The 22,411-nt window shown below is 44.7% G+C and overlaps 1 protein-coding gene across 1 annotated transcript; it reads left to right on the top strand.

Annotated features, from left to right (window-relative positions):
• Window positions 1–243: 243 nt before the first annotated feature.
• Window positions 244–21,843, top strand: vps9d1 (VPS9 domain containing 1). The gene is made up of 17 exons (XM_071546225.1): window positions 244–342; window positions 1,230–1,302; window positions 1,717–1,923; window positions 2,072–2,237; window positions 2,563–2,674; window positions 5,364–5,426; window positions 5,651–5,703; window positions 6,226–6,313; window positions 6,405–6,490; window positions 7,499–7,647; window positions 7,837–8,208; window positions 8,552–8,681; window positions 10,246–10,451; window positions 11,412–11,496; window positions 14,801–14,905; window positions 17,495–17,611; window positions 19,797–21,843. The coding sequence occupies exons 1-16, from the start codon at window positions 244–246 to the stop codon at window positions 17,604–17,606; spliced, it is 2,106 nt and encodes a 701-aa protein (XP_071402326.1). The 3' UTR covers window positions 17,607–17,611; window positions 19,797–21,843.
• Window positions 21,844–22,411: the final 568 nt, after the last annotated feature.

Here is a 22,411-nt window from a genome sequence, read left to right as displayed (position 1 = left end):
CACGTTTGGGGGAAAATAGGTGTATAGAGAACAAAAAACTTCGTGTTATGCTGCAAAAAGGATGATGACAACTATAATTCAATTCACTACAGATTCCTCCTTGAATACCGTCTTAATTTTCACTTTGTTTTACTCAATAACACGTTGCATCAACTTCGTCCTATCTTCTTTCTAGCTATCTTGACCACTGCTCGATCGGCTGACAATACTTCCGTTCATGTATACGTCACATCCGGACTAGCGATGGCTGCATCTGGCTCAGACAGTAGCGTGACGCCCCTTCAAAATGCCATGAAAATGGCCAAAATTGCAATACAGCTGGACGCAGGGAACAGACATAAGGTAGTAGGCTATCCGGCTTTGCTGCTGGCAGCGGTACAGTTTTAAAACCATAGGAAATAGCCTGGCCTAGTTGATGTAAACAGACGGGAAGGGGGGTGGGGCGGGGGTATCATATTTATGTGACCACTCCTACTAATGTTGTCACACAGGTAAATAAACCGTGCTACAGGCAGTGAACTGCGAAACTAATGTTGTCACACATAGGTAAATAAACCGTGCTACAGGCAGTGAACTCCGAAAGTCTCTTCATAACGCTGTATTTTGCTTTTTGCAATTAACATAACGGAAATATATTATGGCATGATACGTCGCTCTCATATGTGCCGTTGTCTTGAATGGAAAGACCGTGACGCCAAACTCAATACAAAAACCTGTCAGTTTACTGTTGTCTTGCTTGTCACTAAGCGCACCCACCTGCTAGAACATGACTTGAGACCTCTTATGAATCATTTGGGTCTTTTGTAAAATTCGGCGTATAGACAATCCACCAAGCAGCGTGTTACTTCAATAAAATGTCCACTTTGAGACTTGGTTCACACACCCTCCAAGGTGTGTTTGTGGTGCAAGAAGAGGGTGGGAATAACAGGTGACAGTAACGGATAACAGTTCTGAAGATTGAAATTTGATTGAACCAATAGCTGCTTGGTGGAATGTGTGGATGCCGAGTTTACAAGTGGAACCTAATGATTCAAAAAGTCATGTTTTATGAGAGAATATACTGTAAAAGTCATGTTTTACTGGGCTGTTTGCTGATAAGCAAGGCAGCATTAAACTGCCTGATGTTTGTTGTCGTATTAGTGATTCATGGGCATGGACATTTATGGTGGCATATTGTATTGTGGGTGTGTGTTATAACAATATATTACATGCTTGCTCTGTCTCTGCAGGAAGCCTACTGTGAATACTTGAGGACGATCAACTACATTTCACATGCACTTTTGGAGGAAGCTGTATCACAAAGTAAGATCTGTGAACATCCATCAAGGTTAGGCTATTATTATGCTATTTAGATGGGACCACAAATGCAGCAACAGTGAATTTGACTGCAACTATGTTTGACAGTGTCTAAGAAACTTATCGTTTGACAGCTATGGTTCCGCATAACGAATTAGTGGCTGTCAGTCTGTAAGGCTGTAAAGTTCTTACTAATAGTGTGGGTGGAGCTTGCCCAGACTTGCCCCCTCTGCCAACGTAGTTAATGATTTGAACCGCAGCTGAACTAATCAACTGGAACACAGTACTTGACTGTTACTCCAGCAAATTGGATCAGACCTGAAATGTCAGGAGATGACCTCGATCGAGACGAATCCCCCTAGGAATGCCGTTTCTTTCTGTCATTCCCTCTCTCTTCTTCTTCTTCTTCTCCTTCCTCAGAGGAGAGGGAGATGGTGGCGGTGGAGGTGGAGCGGATGCTGCGGCTGGCCGAGCAGTGCCTGGAGCGAGCCAAGTCCTTTATAGGGAGGAGGGACGAGCCGCCCGACCTCTCCCTCTCCCTCTCCGCCGCCGCCTCCTCCTCTTCCCGTTCGCCCGTCCAATCGGGAAGCCTGAACCACCTGAGCGCCAGCCTCCCCGCCAACACCGGTAAACACGCTTCCTCCAATCACAAGCATCGCTTTAATAAACAGACAATCAGCCAAAAAAAACTAGCCAATGTTTTAGCTGCTTTGTCCTTTTAACCAATCACCACCTATCCCCCCTCCCCTCCTCTTTTCTTCCTCTGTTGTCCCAGTCGCTCCGTCTGATACCCCTGTGGACTCTGGGCCTAAAGCGGGCAGCCCGTCGAAGCCCGGCCACCGCAGGGTGCTGTCGGAGGGCGACGGGCAGCCCTCCCCCTTCCTGCCCCCCGAGGTCTTCCAGAGACTGCAGACAGTGGAGTCACAGGACAGCAGCAGAAAGTAAGGGCCAGTGTCTACATTCCATTATATAGATATCCATTAAGGTAAACAACAGGCAGTTCCAGGAAGCAGCCACTTTGCAGATTCTCCTAACCGTCAGTGAGCAAAGGCAAAACATCTACCAGATCCTTAACAAGTCCTCAAGTGTTTTCAATTGAATTATCTCAATTCGAGGCCTTAAATACGATCATATGTTGCCTTTGAGGCTTTAATATGGTTTCTGAGGCAATGTAGCTCTTTCCTGCTGCAGCTCTTGTGAGAAATCTCCCCTTCAGTAATGTATTGATTTGTGTGTGTATGTGTGTGTGTGTGTGTGTGTGCGTAGGGAACTGACCCCCATCGAGGAAGCGTCGCGCCTGAACCAGAAGCTGAAAGCGAATTATGAAGCTCGTCTGGCAAGGCTCGCACCTGGTCAAGCCTACCAAAAGACGTCTTTGGTTAGTGCACGTGTGTGTGTGTGAGTGAGAGAGAGAGAGAGAGAGAGAGAGAGAGAGAGAGAGAGAGAGAGAGAGAGAGAGAGAGAGAGAGAGAGAGAGAGAGAGAGAGAGAGACCCCCCCACTGGCTTGGGTCTCAGCCTCTGACCCATACCAAGCATTTCGTTGACTCACTTTAAGCTCACATGTATTCTGAACCCAGGTCATTCTGCACTCACCTGACCCAGCACAAACACACAAGCACACACACACACACACACAATAGGTTAGTGATATTACACATCTGATTATCTCTGGGGGTGTTGTGGATGGTTTTGCAATTCCCTACCCCTTGGACCCCCATGCATTTTTCTGCATACAATGAAATGCTAAAGCGAGGCAGATAGAAAGAGTAGAAAAAGTGGCCTCTCCCTCATTCCACAGTATTTACCACATGTATTTAAAATGCGAGATTCAAAGAACAAGACGGGAGTCAGTACGGTTTACCCTGCGGTTCAACCCAAGCATAAAATCCATACCTTTTACGCTGGAGGCATTCATTTGCATCACTGTCACATAGATGTGTAGATGTAGATGTTGGAAAAATCGCAGATTGTTTTTCAGGCTTTAGTGTTTGCCAGGCTTTAGTGTTTGCCATAGGTAAGAGACACGTGATTGGTTGATGCCGCCTGTGATGCCCCGCCCCCCTCCTGGCCAGTCAATTAGTTTGATCTCTGTTGGACCCTTCCAGGCTCAGCTGTTATCAAGCTAGCCAGAATAAAGCAAAATAGGACTTCCCATCGATTTTCAAAATAAAACCCATGGACAGTGTAACTTATTTGGGTAATGCAATGTATCAAGCTGTAGTGGCTAAGTCTAGTGGTCTAGTAGTGTCTTCCCATCACTCTCCATCCTAGCATCAACACTTCACATCTTGAGGAAAACCCGGTGATGGATATTTGCACAGATATAGCAACAAAGTGTCATTTTGAAATCAGTGATTTCACCCCGACTTCTTGACTTGATAAGATCATAAGCAAATAATGAAGCCTCTATGGTGTCTAATTTTGACCAATCTTAACCCAAAACATGACAATTGAGTCCTTGAATTACACCAAGCAATACCTTGAAAGTCATTGAAAAGTCCTTGAATTTGATGTACAAATGAGTGTGGGAAACCGTCGATGTTTCACAAAAAGTGATACACAAGCACAGCACTCTCCCCAAACACACTTAACATTGACTTAAACAAAAAACTCTTTGAAAAAAGAGAGTGTACGCCAATACTTATTTTTTCGAGGCGACACATTTTGCGCTTTTATTTTGAAGGCAAAATCGATGTGCTTCCGGGCGTATCGTAACTACCCGTGGTAACTTGACGCAGCTGGTCGCTGAACGCATGCAGGGGACTGGGAGCTGTTGTGTTGAAATCTACTTACTGCCTAGATCAGGGATATTTTAATGCTAGATAACGTCTCAACAAAACAGCGGAACTTCCCTCGTCGTACTAATCACTCTGGTGGAAAAAGTGACTCTCTTCGGGCAGAAAAAAAATGGTAAGCGAAATGCGATAACATAAATCTCGTTGCCGCAACTTTTACCTTTCTATTTAACTAACGGTTAGCTAACGTTATCCCTATTTCCATTCTGTTGTGTTGGAGGGATTTTTAATGTAATGTTATCATTCAGATACGGAAAATGTTCCGACGTCCGAACAACCAAATGGAGCTGCGTGCTTACTGGAGAAAGCTAAAGGCGTTTGTAAAGGTAAAGTCCAGTTAAAGTTTGGTTCCTCGATATGTGTCGTTCTCTTCTGTGGAGAACCTACCGCCACACTCTATGAAAAAAATCTGTAAATTTAATTTCACCTTGCTTGTCAGTAGACCTACATACCTGGTAGAACATGACTTCAGACGTTTTATGAAAGTCTAGGAGCCACTCTTCAAATCGGCATACATCCAAGACACCAAGTAACCTTTTTTTCAACTGTCAGCTTAATTAGTCACACCTGTAGACTATACCACATAATTAACCATAACAGTACATTCAGTCTCGCTCACTGTCCTCTTACATTGTCTGAAGTCATCATATACAGCAAGCAAGTTATTTTCACATCATACAACAAAAACTCAACTAACCCCTAATCAAGCCAGGAATCCTGTTTACCTCCAAAGTTTCTATCCCTCCCCCCCCCCCATACAAATCTCATAAATGGCAAGACAAATCCATTTCTTCATTTAGCCCACTTGGAGCCAGTGTTTATTTCAAAGATCTCTACTATCTCCTCTAAATGGCTTCTTGACCAGTTCTAGACCCGTAAACCTCAATGAACTAACATCATGTTTATTTGTATTGAAATGTGTAGCTACTGAGGACTTGACATCAGTATTTCTAATTTATTTTGTTCTCAAATATTCTGATCCTTAACTGCTCTTTTCGATATACCAAAGGCCACATGGACATTTCACCATATAAATCACATATTTACTATGACATGTTATTGTGCCTTTTACTCTATATTTTGCTCCTTGTGTGGGGATGGTAAAATATGTCTGACTTGATCATTGCATTATAATGAACACAGTTATTGCATATAAAGTCACCATCAGGTGGAGGTGTTGAGGAGAACGTGGACTCATATTTCATATTTAAGTGCATGAACTTATGAAGCACTTAAACCACGAAAGTAACTTGTTCTCTTTTCCATCGCAGACGCTCTCTCTCCAGCGGCAGATGATGGAGAACCTCATCATAGCCAAAGCCAGGCAGGACGCCGTATCCTTCTGTTGTCGGCCCTGCTGGCCCGGTTTCACTTTATTTTCAAAGTTCTGAAACATTGATAGTCGCAGTACTGGAACTATTCTCGTTTGTGGGGGTTTTCATTTTTCGCTGAAGGTTGTAATGACAAGACGCCCCCCCCCCCCGTGTTTTGAAACTCCAAAAAGGCGTCATCACTTTTAGCTGTTTAGTAGTTTCCTCAATGTTTGTCGCGACATCAGCTCCACAGGAAGATGGAGGAGAGAAGACTCAGGCTGCAGGAGGAGGCCAACAGGTACACCTCCGTCTTTTAATCATTATTTAAAACGTACATCTATTTGAGTGTGTCTTGTCTTCTCTTACAAGCACCGAGAACTGCTTCTCTCCCTTTTCCTCCACCCTTAATGTAATTATTGCTACATCAGCCTGAGTAAAGTTAGTTCCTTCCAATGAGTCTAACAAACTTTCAGTTGAAATTGACATGCCTTGTCGCTCTCAGTGCGTCCAAATTGCGTTTAAAGTGCTCTCTAAAGGATTCGATTTTTTGCTAGAGTTATGTTGCAGCTTTTTGTCAAATACTTGGAAATGGTTCACAGCCAGTCAGTTTTGGAAATGCACACTTAAGAAATCAAGGTCTGAGGGAAGAATATATTTGAATTCTTAAAATTATTGCCTGTATTTCCATGTGATATTTGCATACATTTTTTGCATCAGCTCAGATCCATAGATAATGCAAGTGCTTGTGGATAAACCCAAGAAGAAAACTGTTCATTGTCATGTTAATTGATACATAAACATTCGCGTGTTGTCATTGCAGGAGGTTCGCAGCATCGGGGACAGTGACTGCAGAGGAGCAAGAGCAGCGCGTTCTCTACGCCAATGTGCTGGAATATGAGCAAGACCATGTGAGTTTGTCTGAATTTCAGTAGTTTCAATTATGAAGTTGCGGATGTGTTTTGTTAATTAGTTTTTCATATAACTCTGTTTGTCGTGCAGGATTGGCCCAAACTGTGGAAAGCCAACATGAAGAAGAATCCTGACGATGCCACGCTGGTTTCAGGCCTGGTCTCCTTCCTGCTCAGGTAAATCACCGCGCTCAGATAACAGTAGTGTTTGTGCTTAGCTGCTCTTTTGTGCTACTATTCTACACATTCAGCAGTATTGTTAGTCTGATGAAACGTGGTCGAGTGATAAGTGTTACGTCACCACTACCACAGCAGATTATTGGAGGCGCTCGAAGGGTCAGTTCAGCTACTCTGGTTCTGTCAGTAGATGACATTTACCTTTCCCTGTGTTATCTTGTGTTTAGATTAGGTTTGGTTACTATCACTCACAAATGTCACTACACACTTGGGTCAAAGGAGCGAGAATGTCTGTCATGTCTCACCTGTGTTTACTAATGGTGTGCTTTAACTCAGTGATTCTCAACCTTTTTCATATCAAGGACCCTAATTTAGTGCATATTAGAGCCACGGACCCCCATTTCATGAGATTTTATCTCTTGGACCCAAATCTGAGAATATTTTTATTGTTAGATATGATTTTATCCAGAATTCCATGACCGTCTGTATTGTAGGTAGAGAGATAACAGTGAAACTAAGATCAAAATAGTCATTCTTCTGCATTCTCTAATTGTGTTAACTTCTTGTAAATGAAATAATGGTGAAGTTTAACACTTCATCAATTTGCTGGGGACCCCCTGGAACCCCCTCAAGGACCCCTGGTGGTCCCCGGACCCCACGTTGAGAACCACTACTTTAACTCCCAGTTCGATGATTGTTGTTGGTCTTGATGCCAGTAGGAAGTATGCTGCAGGGACAGGTTGTTGTAACATAATGTTCAGATTTGGCAAAATAGGCCTTTGAGTTAATCTAAGTAAAGAAAATTCCATCTAAATGAACAAAGGCATGAAAAATGATAACATGAAAAGCAGTTAAAAACTTCCATCTCCTCAACTCAGCTGGCCCGTCATCTCCTCCTATTCCTCCTGTACCTCCAGTAGGAGTTTGCTTGGCCACTAGGTGCCGCCATCACTCCAGCTATATCAAAACAAAGGAGAAATTACTTTTCCCCATGTACTGTGTCTGCAGCCGTTCTGACCACCCAGTGATGAAGCTCCTGAGGAAACACCAGTACCGGGTTTACAACAGGCTCTACCCCATCGTCAGTAAAGGCCTCCCCTCAAGTCCCGCCTTGCCCCTGAGAGCCTCCCGCAGCACCCAAAGCCTGCTGCACCCAGGTATGGCCGGCCAGATATTTGCGGGGCGGGTCTTGGTGGGGAACGTTTGGTTCAAATCAATCATTTCTTTCCCAGCTCAACCGCAAATGTAAAAGCTTTCATAAACTGGGTATAGGTTGAATCACTACTGTGGGAGATACATTAGCAAAACGGACATTTCTCTAAATGAAAATGCCGTGGATTCTACAGAGACCCAGAAGAAGCCGAGCAGGACCGGCGGCGGTGTCGTCGGCAGCCAGAGCTTCAGCTCCGACCCCTCCTTCTCCCCCTCCCTCTCCCGCGACCGCAACACCAACTACGAGGAGGAGGAAGGGGAGGAGCCTCGCACGCCGCTGACGGTGGACCGCGAGAACTCGTTCGAGGACCTGGAGCAGTTCCTGACCCAGCTGGACTGGGCGCCGCCGCCGCACGGCGACGGGGACGACGCCGGCTCCGACTCGGACCTCACCTTCGACCCCTCGATGCGGCCGGAGCGGGACGAGGGCCACGTCCAGGAGCTGGAGATGAGAGCGCTGAAGGAGCACCTGAAGGCCATCGTCAAGGATATCCATATCGCCATTGGTGAGCGGGATCGGGGAGGATGAGTGTGTTTGTGTGAGGAATTCACTTGCAAATGAAAGCCAAAGTGTATGAAAATGATCTTGTCATGTTGATTTAAAACACTGTTTCAACATCCACAGTTCCCCAAATTCTTAAATCTTTGTGAGCATCAGTCATAGGTCTGTCCAGTCGTTTGGGATGATTTATGGAGAACATCTGTAGAGAAAATCTGGCATTAGATTCAGAGAGATCGCTCGTCTTTGTCATTCCTCATCTTGCTTTCTTGTCCAAGTACATACCTTTGCAAAATATTTCAATTGTCCCTCCCTTCCCTTCCCTTCCCTTCCCTTGCTTTGTGTTTCAGATCAGCTGCTGTCGTTGTGTTTGCTGTCCTTTGAGTGTCTGAACACAGCCAGCTCTAAGGACCTGTGCGTCGCCAACATAGAGGAAGCCTTCTTCACGCCACTGTGGAGCCCCCTGTTGGCTCTTTTCAGGTACTGCAGCCACATCCTAAATCGCCATCTCTTCACACCTAGTTGGTTCACCAGAGTAAGGTTCATTTGTCCGTATGAGAGCAAAACAATCGGGAGTGAGACCTCGTTTTGAGAGGGAGGTTTCTCACTACGTTTCCAAACCAACTCCACCCAACTATGGGAAGCGGAGTATTATGGGTTAAATACACCGTGAATTATGGGTTATGCCGATGCTCTATGTATGTTAACCTCGAAACAAAGTCCTTTCCTAGACCAAAATTCTGGCCAATCAAGCACGGTCCGAAATTGCCACCCATGATGCATCACATGCCAGTAAAATTTGAGGTTCACCAGCCACACTGGGTGCTAACTTTTTGATTCAATAACATTTCATGTCTCAGTTATATGCAGTCTTTGGTTTTGCCTGCTCTCAAACTTTTTCCTGTCCAGCGCACACTCACTCTGGCCGTGAGCCAATCAAATCAAAGCAAATAATGGCTCTGTATCAAACAGGCTCCTGACTGGCTGTCTGTTATGCTGCTCTACACAAGGCTAAAGTTGTTTCTCCACTGTCTGGATGGTTAATTGATTTTGGACCTATATATAATTGGGTTAGAGTTACTATATTTGGACAATGAGTCCAAATAGAGTATGAAAGGCAGCTGAACCGATGCATTACTGCAGCAAAGTAAGAACTCATACCCTGATTGGAACCAAAGCAGAGGGACTACTAGTTTGAAAGTGCCCACAAAATGCCAGGGTCAAACTCCAGGTCTCAGTCTAGTGCTGATCAATAGCATGCTGGCTGAAGTGGTGGGAGGATGTCACAGGACTCAGACATTGGCTAACATGTTTGTTTCTACTGTTAGAGATGGGTCCAGGTTTGGCACGATGCTGCACAGTGTTTTATAGGATTTTATCAGCTTTATATATGCTGGGAAGAATGTTTGTGAATGTTCCTTAGAAATACTGCGTGAGTGCACCTCTCACACTGACCAGTATGTGGCAGTCATACTCTAAAACTAGAGTACATCAGCCTCCTCCATCCTTTATTGCTTGTCTGATTCTCAAAACACACAAGTAGACATTTTGATTTGTGGCCCGTCTTTTCAAATCATCAGTTAGTTAAGTTGTGTTTATGCGGGACTGGAATGATGTCGTGATGACCATTATTCAAGCCCACTAATTCGACATGTGGGTCTTACATTAATTACTTGAAATATTCCAGTAATATCTGTAACAGTGTTTGTGTTATTCCTACACTGTACAGGGCCTCCTGGTTTGATAGGAAGGAGGAGGAGATTTGACTACAAAATGGATCCAGGATTTTTTTTTTTCTCGTTTAGTTTTTCCAGAGCAGAGTGGTATCTTTCTTATTCTGTGGGAAACATTGAATACTTGGAATAAAACTCAAATTGGCTTGAAAATGGTCCCATTTAAATATATTGAACATCAGCGACATTAATCCAGATATATCAGCATCAGCTTTCAAAAACTATTGGTATACCCCTACTTGTAATATCATGAACATCCATTGCTGCATTGGTTTCAGTCTGACTGTAACTCTCGGTGTCTCCGTTATCAGGAAGGTGCACAAGGAAAGGGAAGTGGCTTTTGAGACGAGTATGCAGCTGTACCGGGACGCCACGCCTGGAGATGTCGGTGTTCCCCTGAAGCTGTTCCCCCAGGACCCTGACGCGCTGCAAGGTTCCTACCCCTACGAGTCTGCAGTTCAGGAGCTGAAGCTCGTGTGTAAAGACTGCTGTCCTCAGAGGAAGTTGGAGTGTATTGGTGAGTTAGTTTTTGTTTTCTTCTTGCTGTGGTGTTTCTGCACTGCACTTCCCAGAGATCACCTGTCAATCATACAGTGTGTCCAGTACTGTGACGTCTTTCTCCTTGGATTTTCTGTTGATGCAGTTTGAGTTTCTGTAGGTGGCGCTCTGTTCTGTTTAGTCATGGTGGCTGTCACTGCTCATGCTCACTACCCAGTTCTTCTGTATATAGGTTGAATCACCATTAAGTTACAGCAGTCAATGGTAGAGACATTTATATGGAACGTTGCGGATTATTACTTGGAACATTGAGAGATCATTTGCTGGTTAGAGTTACCACTTCTCACAATTTTTAGTGTTTGAGACAGCCAAATATGTTGAAGTCAGCAAAATGAACACCATGATAGACTTAACAAAAATTGTTCACAGATGATGCAAAAAGACGTGGTTTGGTTGGAAATCTGAGTGATGGACAGCCATCCCGCTGGTGTGGTTTTCCCACTCAGCTCCACCCTTTTTATCTTTAGAATAAATGAGCTGGGAAGATTTCTGGTGGGCTAAAGCGAATATCATGTACTCGCCATGTGATTTGTTCCAATGTGGTTCTCAAATCGCGTCGCACGCCAATGCCTGTCGCCCATCTTTCATGTTCCACGCCACTTCGTACTGTCCAATACTAAGTATAAATCACTTTGAAGAGGATAAGTTCTTGATGATATGTCGTTGTAGGTTTGAGTCTGTCTCTCTCCCACATTTCCTGTCACTCTACACTTTCAAAATAATCCACGTTAGAAGGCGTACTGATCTGAAGTGGCTCTCTGGAGTTCATGGTGAAATTTACTCGCTTTTTTTCTTACTTTGAGCAAACCGCAGCATGAATTTACAGAATTAGTGCTGCACTACTTCTGGATATTTGGGCCGATGACAGTGGCTCGTCATCGCTCACGTTTCTTCCGTCTGCTCTGCCGTTGTGCCGCAGTTCGAACGTTGCGTCTCATCTGCGCCTGTGCCGAGGACTACAGATGCCTTCACGAGGTGGACCTGACGCCCAGAACGGCCGCCATGTGAGTATGAGATCACTGCCTCGCCATTACCGATGAAGACAAACACACACACACACACGCACAGATTTCCACCACATATTGGAAGCAGACAGCACAAATGCACATAATTGAAGGAAAATTCCCCCCAAAAACACTGTTATAAAAACAGCTCTTGGTGATGTTGAGGTATTTCCAGCGTAGCTACGATGGAGTTTGATGGCATAAAAATTTGAAGCTACCTAAAACGTCAACGGTAAACGTCAGGATTTGGTGTCAGTACCTCACAATCAAAGAGCGAGGGCTTGTTTCTAGAGCCGCCATTTTGCACCGACGCACTTCAGTAGTCCATAATGCATTGCAGTCACAACACATGTTGCATTTTGGGTAAGGGGCACGATTGTCACTTTTTTCTCAACTGGAAAAACTTTTGCTATCACTGTTGCTCTATCCACCTACATGTATCGCTGAATGCAACAGGTTCCTGTACGTTCTCTGGGGGGTTGTCAAAAGGCATTCTGGGAAATGTAGGAAATCACAAGCTGAAGTGGAAGTAGACAAGGCAGGTTGCGGGAAAGTGGGTACACCGAAAAAGTAAATTGCAAGACTTGATCACAAAATAACTCCTGGAATGCGCTGAATACAGATTGGATGGAATTTTCCTTCAATTGAATCCACCCAAATAAACTTTGCCTCAAAGTGAAAGCCCTTTCCCCCCATCCCTGCTGACTCCATGCTTATGGTAGGAAGGGCCAAGACTTTCCCAAAGTCCAGTGCAAGTACCCAAACATCATTTAAGGCTCCCTGCCTCGGTACTCGCCCTGTCAGGTCTCATCAGCGCTCGGCTAGGCCCGGCGGGGCAGGGGCCGTCCTAGGTCTGTTACCCCCCCCCCCCCGCCTCCTGTAGAGCGCTTCTTCCTGGCCAGGCCTAAAAAAAAAAAGTGGGTCGTCCTGTCTGGGTTTTCGGCACAGACCCGGGGTCCCGACGAGGAGGAAGGTTCTTAGAATCCTGGGTGATGCAGAGAGAGTCGGACAGAGGCTCAGTGGGTCACAGCGCCCATAATGGGGGGGGAACACACAGAGCGCACCGCGGACTCAATTTAAATTGTTCCCTGTTTTGACAAAGGTTCGTCTGAAACGTCGGCAAATGAATGGCCGCAGAGGAAATATGTACGCGGATCTACTAGTCGGGCCTTCGTATTATCCCCCCCCCCGCACCACACCCAGGAGTCTGTTAACTTAAGCCTCAAGTTAAGGGCATAGACTGTGTTTTTTTTTTTTTTAATAGGGCTCAAAAGCATTGGTAGGAAACCAAAGAGGCGTGAGTTTACAGCCCCCAGGCTTTAAATCTAGAACTTCTTACGAGTCCACATTCCCACCCCAAAGAGTTGCCTATCTCGTCTTCCTCACACACTCTCATCCTCGTCTCTGTTTTCACGTCTTCTCTTTTTTTTTTTTTTTTTTTCTTCTTGGACCCGCTAATGTTTCGGAGGGCGGCCGAGGCCACGTCTCCTGCTCCATATCTGTCTCCTTGTATCGGGAGCGTGCGCGGAGGGCGAGTAAGCACTTCTCAAAGACCTTCGTCCAAAAAAGTTGTGACGTTTTTTTTTTTTCTTTTTTTCGTTCCACCCCTCCCGCTGCGATTCGGTTTTCGTTTCTCGGAACTAAATTTAGTTGCCGAGCAGTATCTCCTGCGTGCCGTCCGGGATTGAATTTGTTACCTGGAAGCGCGAGTTTACTCGGAAGCCGCAAAGTCAAACTCTGCTACGTCTTCAGAAATCTATGATCTCATATGACTGGGTCTGTGATCTCCAGATATGATATATAAACACATTTTTTAAGTAAAATGATCGCAGCTTGACCAGAAAGCCTCTGCTGGAAAGAAACAGCTCTTCTCGACCGAGCGCTCCGGCTCTTTTAGGTCATCGCAGTTCCGTCTTATTTTCGGGAATGCCATAATCTAGCCAGTGGCCGCTGGCAACTCTAATGCAATAAAACACCATTGCAGAAGTGTCCTCTTTATGTGTTGTTTTCGCTCAGAAGTTGATTCAGGCCTCATTGAGGGGGGGTAATTTAGGACTGTATATTTTCCCGCTTGCCATCTGGCAGTGACCAATGTTTTTTCTTCTTGGTCACGGTTCGGTACAGGCCCAGATGTGACTGGCTTTTCTTAGTCCATCTAAATACAGGTTGCTTTTCTGCAAGGAAACGCTTTCGGTCAAGGCAAGGAAATTCCACCCGGGCTCCTAACTAATCATGACCTCGCTCAGTTCATATATAAGATCATCGGCTTTCGATAGGAACGAGCGTACTTAATATTTACGCCGTGCACTTTGTGTTTTTCTTTTCACCACACCCTGTCCCTTTCGGTTTCCGCTCGACTTAATTGGACACACACACACACACACACTTCTTCCTCTGCTCGCTCTCTTCGTTTTAATCCGTCCGATAGCGTTTCCACATTCATCCCTCTCTTTTGTTCCCGACCGATGGGGGCTCATTTGTTCTCCCCCCGCGCCTTTTGTCTGGCTCTACGTCCCCTTTTTCCTTTTCTCCCTCTTCATTGTGTCGCTCACCTCGCCCACCTCTCTCTCTCCCACTCTCTCTGTCCTGTTGATTTTGTTTTTTTCCCCCTCGGTGTTTCTGCCGTCTTTTGACTCGTTCGCTGAATCGTGAAACCCACCCCCCCCCACCCCGATGCGGTTTCTCACCGAAATCAGTATCCAGACGCGGCGCATTGTAGCCTTGGAATGCAGAGACACCGGTTTCGGTTTTGATTATTGTGTGTGTGTGTGTTTACAGTAGTGAACTCAGAGGATTATTACTCAGGGTTGCGATTATGCGTGTGAGGTCCGGCTCTCCGCGGTTACACGAGCCCCGTCCGCGCCTCCCCCGGACCTGCGGAGGGAGAGTATCCAGTTGCGCGCGGGCCCCGGGGTCAGTCGAGGGCCAGCCACCCGGGCTTCTCACGCGAGGGCCGGCGGGGGCCCGAGCGGCCGGCCCACTGCGTGTGAGTCCCGATAAACAAACGGTCACTGTCTGCACCCGGGGAGAGAATGCTATCGAGCTGTCATCATCTGCTCCGGGCCGTAATCGCTCCTCCCGACAGGAAAAAAAAAAAAAAAAGCTTTATCATTTCCATCTCTGAACACACGTCCCATTAAGGGCTGCGTTTGATTTAGTTTCCAGTCAGTCCCTCGGGGCGCACATGTCATCATACCCTGTAAATGTCATTCTCTTTTTTTTTTTTCTCTCCCTCTGCCCTATTTATTTACTTGCTGTTTTCCTCTGCGCTTCATCCCACCTCCTCCTCTCCTTCGTCCGACAGCGGCGCAGACGACCTGTTGCCCATCCTGTCCTTCGTGGCTCTGCGGTGCGAGTCTCCCCAGCTGGTGTCCGAATGCGCCGCCTTGGAGGAGTTCATTCACGAAGGGTGAGTGTCGGCACGATGGGGAATGACAGCAAATGACAAACATACCAAGTTCTTACAGGAAACAGTTGTTTACCTGCACCTCCCTCCACCGCGGGGCTCATCCTTAGAGGTGCCAGCATTGTGTCAGAGAAAAGCTTGCCTCATAAGAAGCCTCTGCCAACTTGCGCAATACTCCTCACCGTGACTCATTTGAGTGATGCAGGCTTTTGAAGACAGATACTGCCAATGTTCATCTTTAAATCTGACAATTTTCCGCCAAAACATTGCAACTATTCAGTGTTTCCCCCTGGAATCTTATCCTTGTCAGGGTGGAAAACTCTCCATGGTGATGATGATAATAAAAACATTATTAATTAAAATAATCCAATCAAAATGTCTCATTTGAATCAGTTCAGGTTAAGGACTTCCCATAGACAACCAGTTTGGTATTAATTAAATTGTACAGTGTGTAATCAAACTGCATCATATCCATATCAGAGGTGGACGACACTTGACTGGATGATATCTAATTTGCAATAAAATGCTGTATCAGCAAAGGGACATTAGTATATGACCTTTGTTTTTTGTTCACCATCTTTCTCACTGCCGTCTTCCTGAAGTTGACACATGCTCACTGTGGTATAAAGTGCTGTAAGCATATGCCACAACAACTACACTACGTCTGAATGCATGTTGGCCAGTACCGAGACAGGAGCAGGCAAGCAGGGACGTACGGGGGGGGGGGGGGATCTCGGGTTCAGATGTGTCAGGCCGAGTATCAGGGTGTCGTCGCGTGTGAGTCCAGACCACACCCGAGAGGTCTGCTCTCGGCCGTAAAAACAGTCGGGTCGTAAAAAGCCGCCTGGTTAGATTGGCAGTGGCCGTGGAATGTCGGGATATTTAGGAATCGGGTTTTTTCTTCCCTATAAAAATACAAATAAAATCCCACTCGGTGTTTATGCAGCTCAGCGGTTTGGAAGGGCTCAAGTTTGGGGGAGAGGTGGCACCCGAGGGGAAGGGGGGGGGGGGGGGTGTCTTTGAAGTGATTAGTTGAATGAGTTGTCGCTCACTGTTTTTGTAATTTGTGTAAAAAGTATGCGATGCCGTGACCAGGAGCCCTCAAAGGGGAAAAGGCTGCACACCAAAACAAGCTTAAAAAAAAAAGTACATTAAGAAGGTGAGATAAGGGGGGAAAAAAGGTTATTTTTACTTCAATTTGTCTTCAATTTTAGATTTTTGCACTTTTTGAGCACCATGTCAAATTAAAAGAACCATTTTGGCTATTTCAGCTTCTTTATATCCTCGTTTTTTTGAGGCTTGATGCCCTAACTGGCTGGTGTGCGGGCCCCTTTTCACTTTTTAATGATGTTTTGAACTGTGCTTTTGAGCCAACACACACAAAGCAATCATTAGCACCTCAGTCAACACAGGCGCCGTGTAGTGTTGTCACGATAACCGAAATTTCAACACTACAGCAACTTCACTACTTCAAGCACTGAATTGTATGAACACGAAATACTTTCTAGAGATTCAAAGTATTCTGTGAGCTCAACATGGCCTCTAGAGGGTGGATACATGCAGATTGGAATAGTTAGAAGAAGAGGAAGGATTGGAATAGACAGTCTCAATCTGGCTCTTGCAGCAGTCACAGCCAAACAGCTGAAAACATTCAACGGCATCAATCAGTCCACATCATCTTGAGCTAAACTGGTTGACAATTCTGGTTACAGGAGCCAAATATGGAACTATTTCACTTAACAAAGCCAACAAGGAGATGGACCAACCCTCATCAAACCCCTGTGTATAAAAAAATAAAAAAATAAAAAAAAAATCTACAAAGCTGTCCAAGCCTTGTGAGAAAACATGTTGCTTGATGGTTTCTTGTTTGTTGTGGTATTGCAGTAGCATTGCATTTTTACATATTAAACTTAGTGTTGGTATCGAAGTCCAAATTCTGCTATCGTGACAACACTCTGCAGTATCAGACATCTTTATTGACAATTTCCTGACCACAGCCCTCCCAGCAGTTAAAGTGATAAACATCCTAGTATCTCTCTCTCTCTCTCGCTCTCTCTCTCTCCCTCTGTGTCTTCTCTCTCCTCCCCTGCCTTCGTATCCAGTTGCTCTCGTGTCTTGCTCTCGTTAGTTCAGGGTCAGCCAGAGTTGACTGGCTCTGCAGCCCTCCTCTGTCTCTCGTCCGCTGTCTCTGAGCAATCCTCTCCTCTCATCCCTCTCTACCCGTCATCCCCCTCTTTTCCAGCTCCTCATGCTGCCCACCCTTTTTTGTGTATATACACGGAGAGCTCTAAAGCTGGGGGGGGGGGGGGGGGTCTTTTTGTTTAGTAGTGGTATGGTCAAGGCTGAGCAGGGAGGTTGATCTGTTCCCTTTAAGGGAAAATGCTGATTTGATGATTCCAGCATAAAGAATGAATGGGAGAATGTTTGGGATTTTTGTGGTCAGTCATGCCTGTCTATCTTTCCTTCTATCAGATTGGACTCGTCTTTTGTCTGTGTTCCTATTGTCCTAATTTGACTCTCAAGGTTTCTTCCAGCCTCAAGGTATTTCAAAGGAACAGCTAAACTCACATCTCTTTTCCATCTCTTTTCCAGCTATTTGATAGGAGAGGAGGGCTACTGTCTGACCTCCATGCAGAGTGCCTTGGCCTACGTTGAGTCGCTGCACACAGGGGGAGCTCACCTTCGCACAGCCAAGCTCACCTGATACAGGTAAAGGAATGTCCGGACTAGACCCACTCATTCACTGGCCTTTGTGAAAAAGGCTAAAAAGTAAGCCGCTGCACCTGAATGTATGTGGTGAGGCTGAGTGTCATGATAGTTTGACAGTTGCAAAACTAAACATCTGTAGCTCTATCTTTGTCACAGCTAAAAAAGCAAAAAAAAAAAAAAAATAGCCAAGTAACACAGTAAGGTAGCGTTGGCATTTGAAGCTACTGTATTGTAGTTGTTGTCAGCTAGCAATGCTAATGTAGAGTTGAGTTGTAGTTGTAGAACTTGCGAAATGCAAAGACGAAGGGAACGCGATAACATCAAGATAGTAAACCTCCGGAGCGTAATTGAATGCCCTTACATTAGTTTTGGATGCAATACTGCTCCATTAAAAACAACAGAATGCAATTCATTACACCACACCTGAGTAAATGACACTACAAGTAGCTCAGATTTACTCTTAACTCTCTCTTACCCTCTCACTCAATGGATTTTCATGTTCATCCCAACATGAAAATCCATTGAAGTTGTTACGGAAAACACCCAGCGAGGTAGCACCCATCGTTCCATCTCAGCCTTCTTCTAAACTATTGAAGTTAATGGAGCCGCCTTTTAACAGCTCCCAAAAAAATAGACGAAATGTCCATCTAATTTCTCCAAACAGCTCGTGCAGCATAATCCAAGTGTTTCGTAGCCAAACGATTGCACTGTGGGTCCAAAAGTCCAATATTTACCTCATCATTTCCTATATTTTCCTCAACGACATTGCTTTGTGACGTCCGCCAGAGCGCTGCAGGGTCGTGCGCAACTAGATCAAAGCAATGTCGTTGAGGAAATTGTTGGAGATGAGGTAAACATTGGACTTTTGGACCCACTGTGCAATTGTTTGACTACAAAACATTTGCATGTTTGATGGACATTTTATGTGGGGTTTTGTTTTTGTTTAGGTGTTGTGGAATTTTCTTTTTTGGAAGCTATAAAGAGATGGCCCTGTTAACTTCAATAGGCTGAGATGGAACTGTGGGGGCTAGTAGTTAATGACTGAATTTTAATTTTGGGGTGAACTGTTCCTTTAAGATGGCTTTACATGATGCGATCCAATGAGCTGTATGAAACACTGACAGTCTTATTTAGTTTTGCTGTTTGTTAGACCTAATCTTTGGAAGTGTCTAAAGACCATGATACATGGGCAACATTTTGAGGCAATACACCATAGATGGGCAATTTTGCCAGCAATTATGACCCGAGCTGGAGGGATGGAGGGAGAGACGGAGTGAAGTAGACCAGCTAACACTAATGCTTCACACCGAGGGATTGGAGTGTAGCTGGACGGCTCGTCTGGCGGGGCCCAAAGACGGGGCGCGATGGGACTGTATGTTATAACATGTGACATCCTCAACCGGTGTTCCCCAAAACTCCCAGTGACACAATGATTCCACTCCGGCTAAATATCGGACTCCGCGCTCCCCCAGAACTGTCGCTTTGCCGCCGGGCCGCCGGGTTGAGAAGAGGGAGCTGGACGTCCGGAGTGTTTCGCGCTGGAATAACAGATTTTAGTTTTAAATGTCGGCCTCAAATGTAGACAATTGTTCTATGTGTGGTTTCACAAGTCGTCTCTCATGATTTTGATCAAATTAGGCCGTCTCACACTGGTGAAATTACACTTGATGAACCAAGCCATAAGTCGCATCCAGTCACTTTTGGCTAGATCTTTAAAAGTCACTTTAGGGCATCCAGGGCCAAAGCAAGTCTTGGAAAATAGTTTAGTCAGATTCTGCTGATCCTTATTTTGCGTTTGAACACATATTTCACAGAGGAAACTTGTGCCTATGCTTATCATGCATTCTACTACAATATCACATGATTTATAATAGGGTTTGACCAATATAGGTTTTTGAAGGCCGATACTGAGATTTTTGCCTCAAAGCTGCCGATAGCTGATATTTTGTGCCAGTATCTTTAAATTTGACCATTTTCGTGCCAAAACATTACAGTGTCAAGTGCTTCACCCAGAATTGTGTTCTTGTCAAGGTGGAAAAGCCTCTGAAACAGCATTTAGACCATCATGGGACGCTAAAACTCTCCACTGAAACCCATGAAATTGTATATATCAGCCTAACCCTTGCATATAATCTTGAATATTGTATTCTTAATACTGTTTTGCTGTTCCTTTTTTGCGTTGTAGGCTGCTGCAGTGAAAAGAGTCCCAACCTGCAGTCCGACCCACATCCCCCGCTGCACCGCTGAATGAACCCCTGCAGCTGCAGACGCATGTAACCTACCAGACACAGACTGATATTCTATATTTAACAGGACTATCTTTCTCTTACCTCCTTGTTTCGGTCGCCAGTGCCTACGGACCCGTTTGGCCGCTTAACACCACGAATAGTTTTCTAACCAAACCCTGGCCCTGGAGCGGGGGCTGGGTGCCGGACCGGGCTCCGCCGGGTCTGGCGCTGTGCTTTCAAACACTTGAGGCATTGCTATGTAAACCAGGATGGGATTGCGGAAGGGACCGCGCGGTCTAGATTAGCGAACGGACGGAGTCTTAGGGAACGGAATTGGAATCGAATCCATACAGGTTTGGCCTTTGCTCACACCTAAAGTTTGCAACTTTAGAGTAACTTGCGATATGTTTTACAACTTTGGTTTTTTTTTCCCCCACCCTCTTCATCACGTCTGTCACAGTTTTATTGCTTTCCATGACGAGGAAATAGGCGATCTCTGTGGGAGCTAAGCTGAAATAGCGCTACTGAACTGTGTTACAGGTTTTCATTATTTTTTTAAGGAGTCATGTCTCAGACTGACGTCGGATCAGTTTGTTTTTTTTAATCCACGTATCTTGCAGCGGTTTTATAAGAATGCAAACGCATCGACGGCGATGATGAGTATTTATTAGAGAGAGCTTGTGTTTGTGCGGGTGAGTGTGTGTTTAATGTGCACCTTTTTGTTTTTGGTTGGTAGAATGAACAGGTAAAATTCATCCACAAAAATATGAAATGATATATTAGTTTATGCACTTTGGGAGTTGAGGGTCATCTCTAATGACTGTCATCTTGTTGTCATGTGACAGCCGACCATTATGGCAGAAATTGACAAACACAGGAATACAGTTAGGTAATACTTAGACCTGACTGTTCATACTTTTGCACTTTGTTGGTTTGCTCCAATGGTTTTTTTTTTTAGTCCTGTCAACGTGTGTGTGTGTGTGTGTGTATTCGTGTGTTGTAGGAATTAATTTGCAAGGGACTGCAGTTATGTGTGGAACATTATATTGTTTTCAGCATCCGACATTTCCCAAAAGCGGTTCGAGTTGTCCAAAGGTCTACCCGCGAGCGACTTTTTTGGACGGAAAGAGGCGAACGAGTAGAAAACCGAGCGTTGGATTCGGAGAGGTCCGCTCGTCTTTGTCCTCGACTTTTCCTCGACTTTAGCCTTTCGGTGTCAAGGAAACGTCAAAATAAAGCAACCGTTTTCTACACAACCCTTATTTTTTCAGTTTTTCTCCCTTTCTACCCCCTTTTCCTCGAAGTGGACCCTCATCCCCGCAAATCCACACAGGTTTAAAACCACCGGACGGGAGCGAGAGCTGGTCGAGGTTTATCCACGCGGACTTGAATTAGATTACCCCACCGACGGACATCGAAGCACTTGAGAAAACGCGAAATACATGGCAGCTCTTCGAGTTCGGTTTCAAACGTGTGCACAGTGGCGGGATGAGCGTTCACCTGAAGGAAAAAGGTAGATCCAGTAAGCAGAGTTTCCTCCAGTGTCTTTTCTGACTGTTTTTTTTTTTTTTTTATCGTCGTTTTATTCTGCTTGGTTTATTTGCTCGATCGAATTGCCTATTTAATATATAATATTTTTTATTTTGTATGGGTCCAAAAAGATGATGTGAAAAGATATCTTAAGTGTTTGTTGGATTTAAAACTACTGCCTGCATTTTGTGACATTGTTAACACCAAAAATATACTCATGTTTTCATCTATGGAAACTGTATGTAATTATAATAAAAAGGCCAGGAAGCTGAGATATATATATATTTTGCAAAGTGGATGAAACCACTACACTGATGCAACTAATGATTTATTGTCTGTTATTTTTTGTTGTTGTTGTTGTTGCATTTGAAGAGTTTATTATATGAATGTATGTTATTTCATCATTATTAAACTATTTTACTGTGACAGTGTATGGGAAAGTTAGAATGTGAATAATGAATGCGTGTTGGATTGTGACGCCAATAAAGAAGAGAAATGTTTAAATGGTTTCATGTGTGTTTTGGTCCGACTCTAAATCTGATCAGTAGACTTCAGCTGATGACACTGCTATTTCTTTTATGTTTTATATTTTCTTTTATGTGAGCTGACTGGGATGCAGGACAAACTTCAGAGAAACACTCAGGCTCAATCGCATTCTTCAGATCATAGACTATGCATGCGGCTCCATTTATACATCAGTATTTTTCACATCAAGATCAATTGGTTTAAATGGGGTGGGGTTAGATGGCAGTAAATCGCAGGCAGTCTGTCCATGCAAAAACTGTTTGCTTCACAGACAGCGCAACTGACTGATGAGTATGGGGTTAAATCACTTCCATAATGTATTCACTCATATTTTTTTTCATTTGTACTTTGCAACTTGTAGCTGAATTTCTGTGAATCTGGAGAGAAGATTTGCAAGAATAACAAAAACAAAATACTTTACTAACAAATAGTGAATCTTCTAAGAAGTATTTTGTTAATCATTATTAGATTATTTGATAGAAGACGCTTATTTACTCAGGTTTGATCCAAGATATCA

Source organism: Centroberyx affinis, unplaced genomic scaffold (genome assembly GCF_046629955.1).
Source record: "Centroberyx affinis isolate AG114_WGS23_722 - 3 ecotype Tasmania unplaced genomic scaffold, CSIRO-AGI_Caff_v1 ptg005180l_1, whole genome shotgun sequence".
NCBI classification, from domain to species: Eukaryota; Metazoa; Chordata; class Actinopteri; order Beryciformes; family Berycidae; genus Centroberyx; species Centroberyx affinis.
The sequence above is the reverse complement of the archived record's forward strand: the minus strand, read 5'-3'. Positions and strand labels throughout refer to the sequence as shown.

Coding starts and splice junctions, on each gene's coding strand:
- vps9d1 (XM_071546225.1), top strand. CDS start 244: ATGGCTGCATCTGGCTCAGACAGTAGCGTGACGCCCCTTCAAAATGCC. Junction 1,924..2,071: donor CAGCCTCCCCGCCAACACCG/GTAAACACGCTT, acceptor CTGTTGTCCCAG/TCGCTCCGTCTGATACCCCT. Junction 5,704..6,225: donor CTGCAGGAGGAGGCCAACAG/GTACACCTCCGT, acceptor TTGTCATTGCAG/GAGGTTCGCAGCATCGGGGA.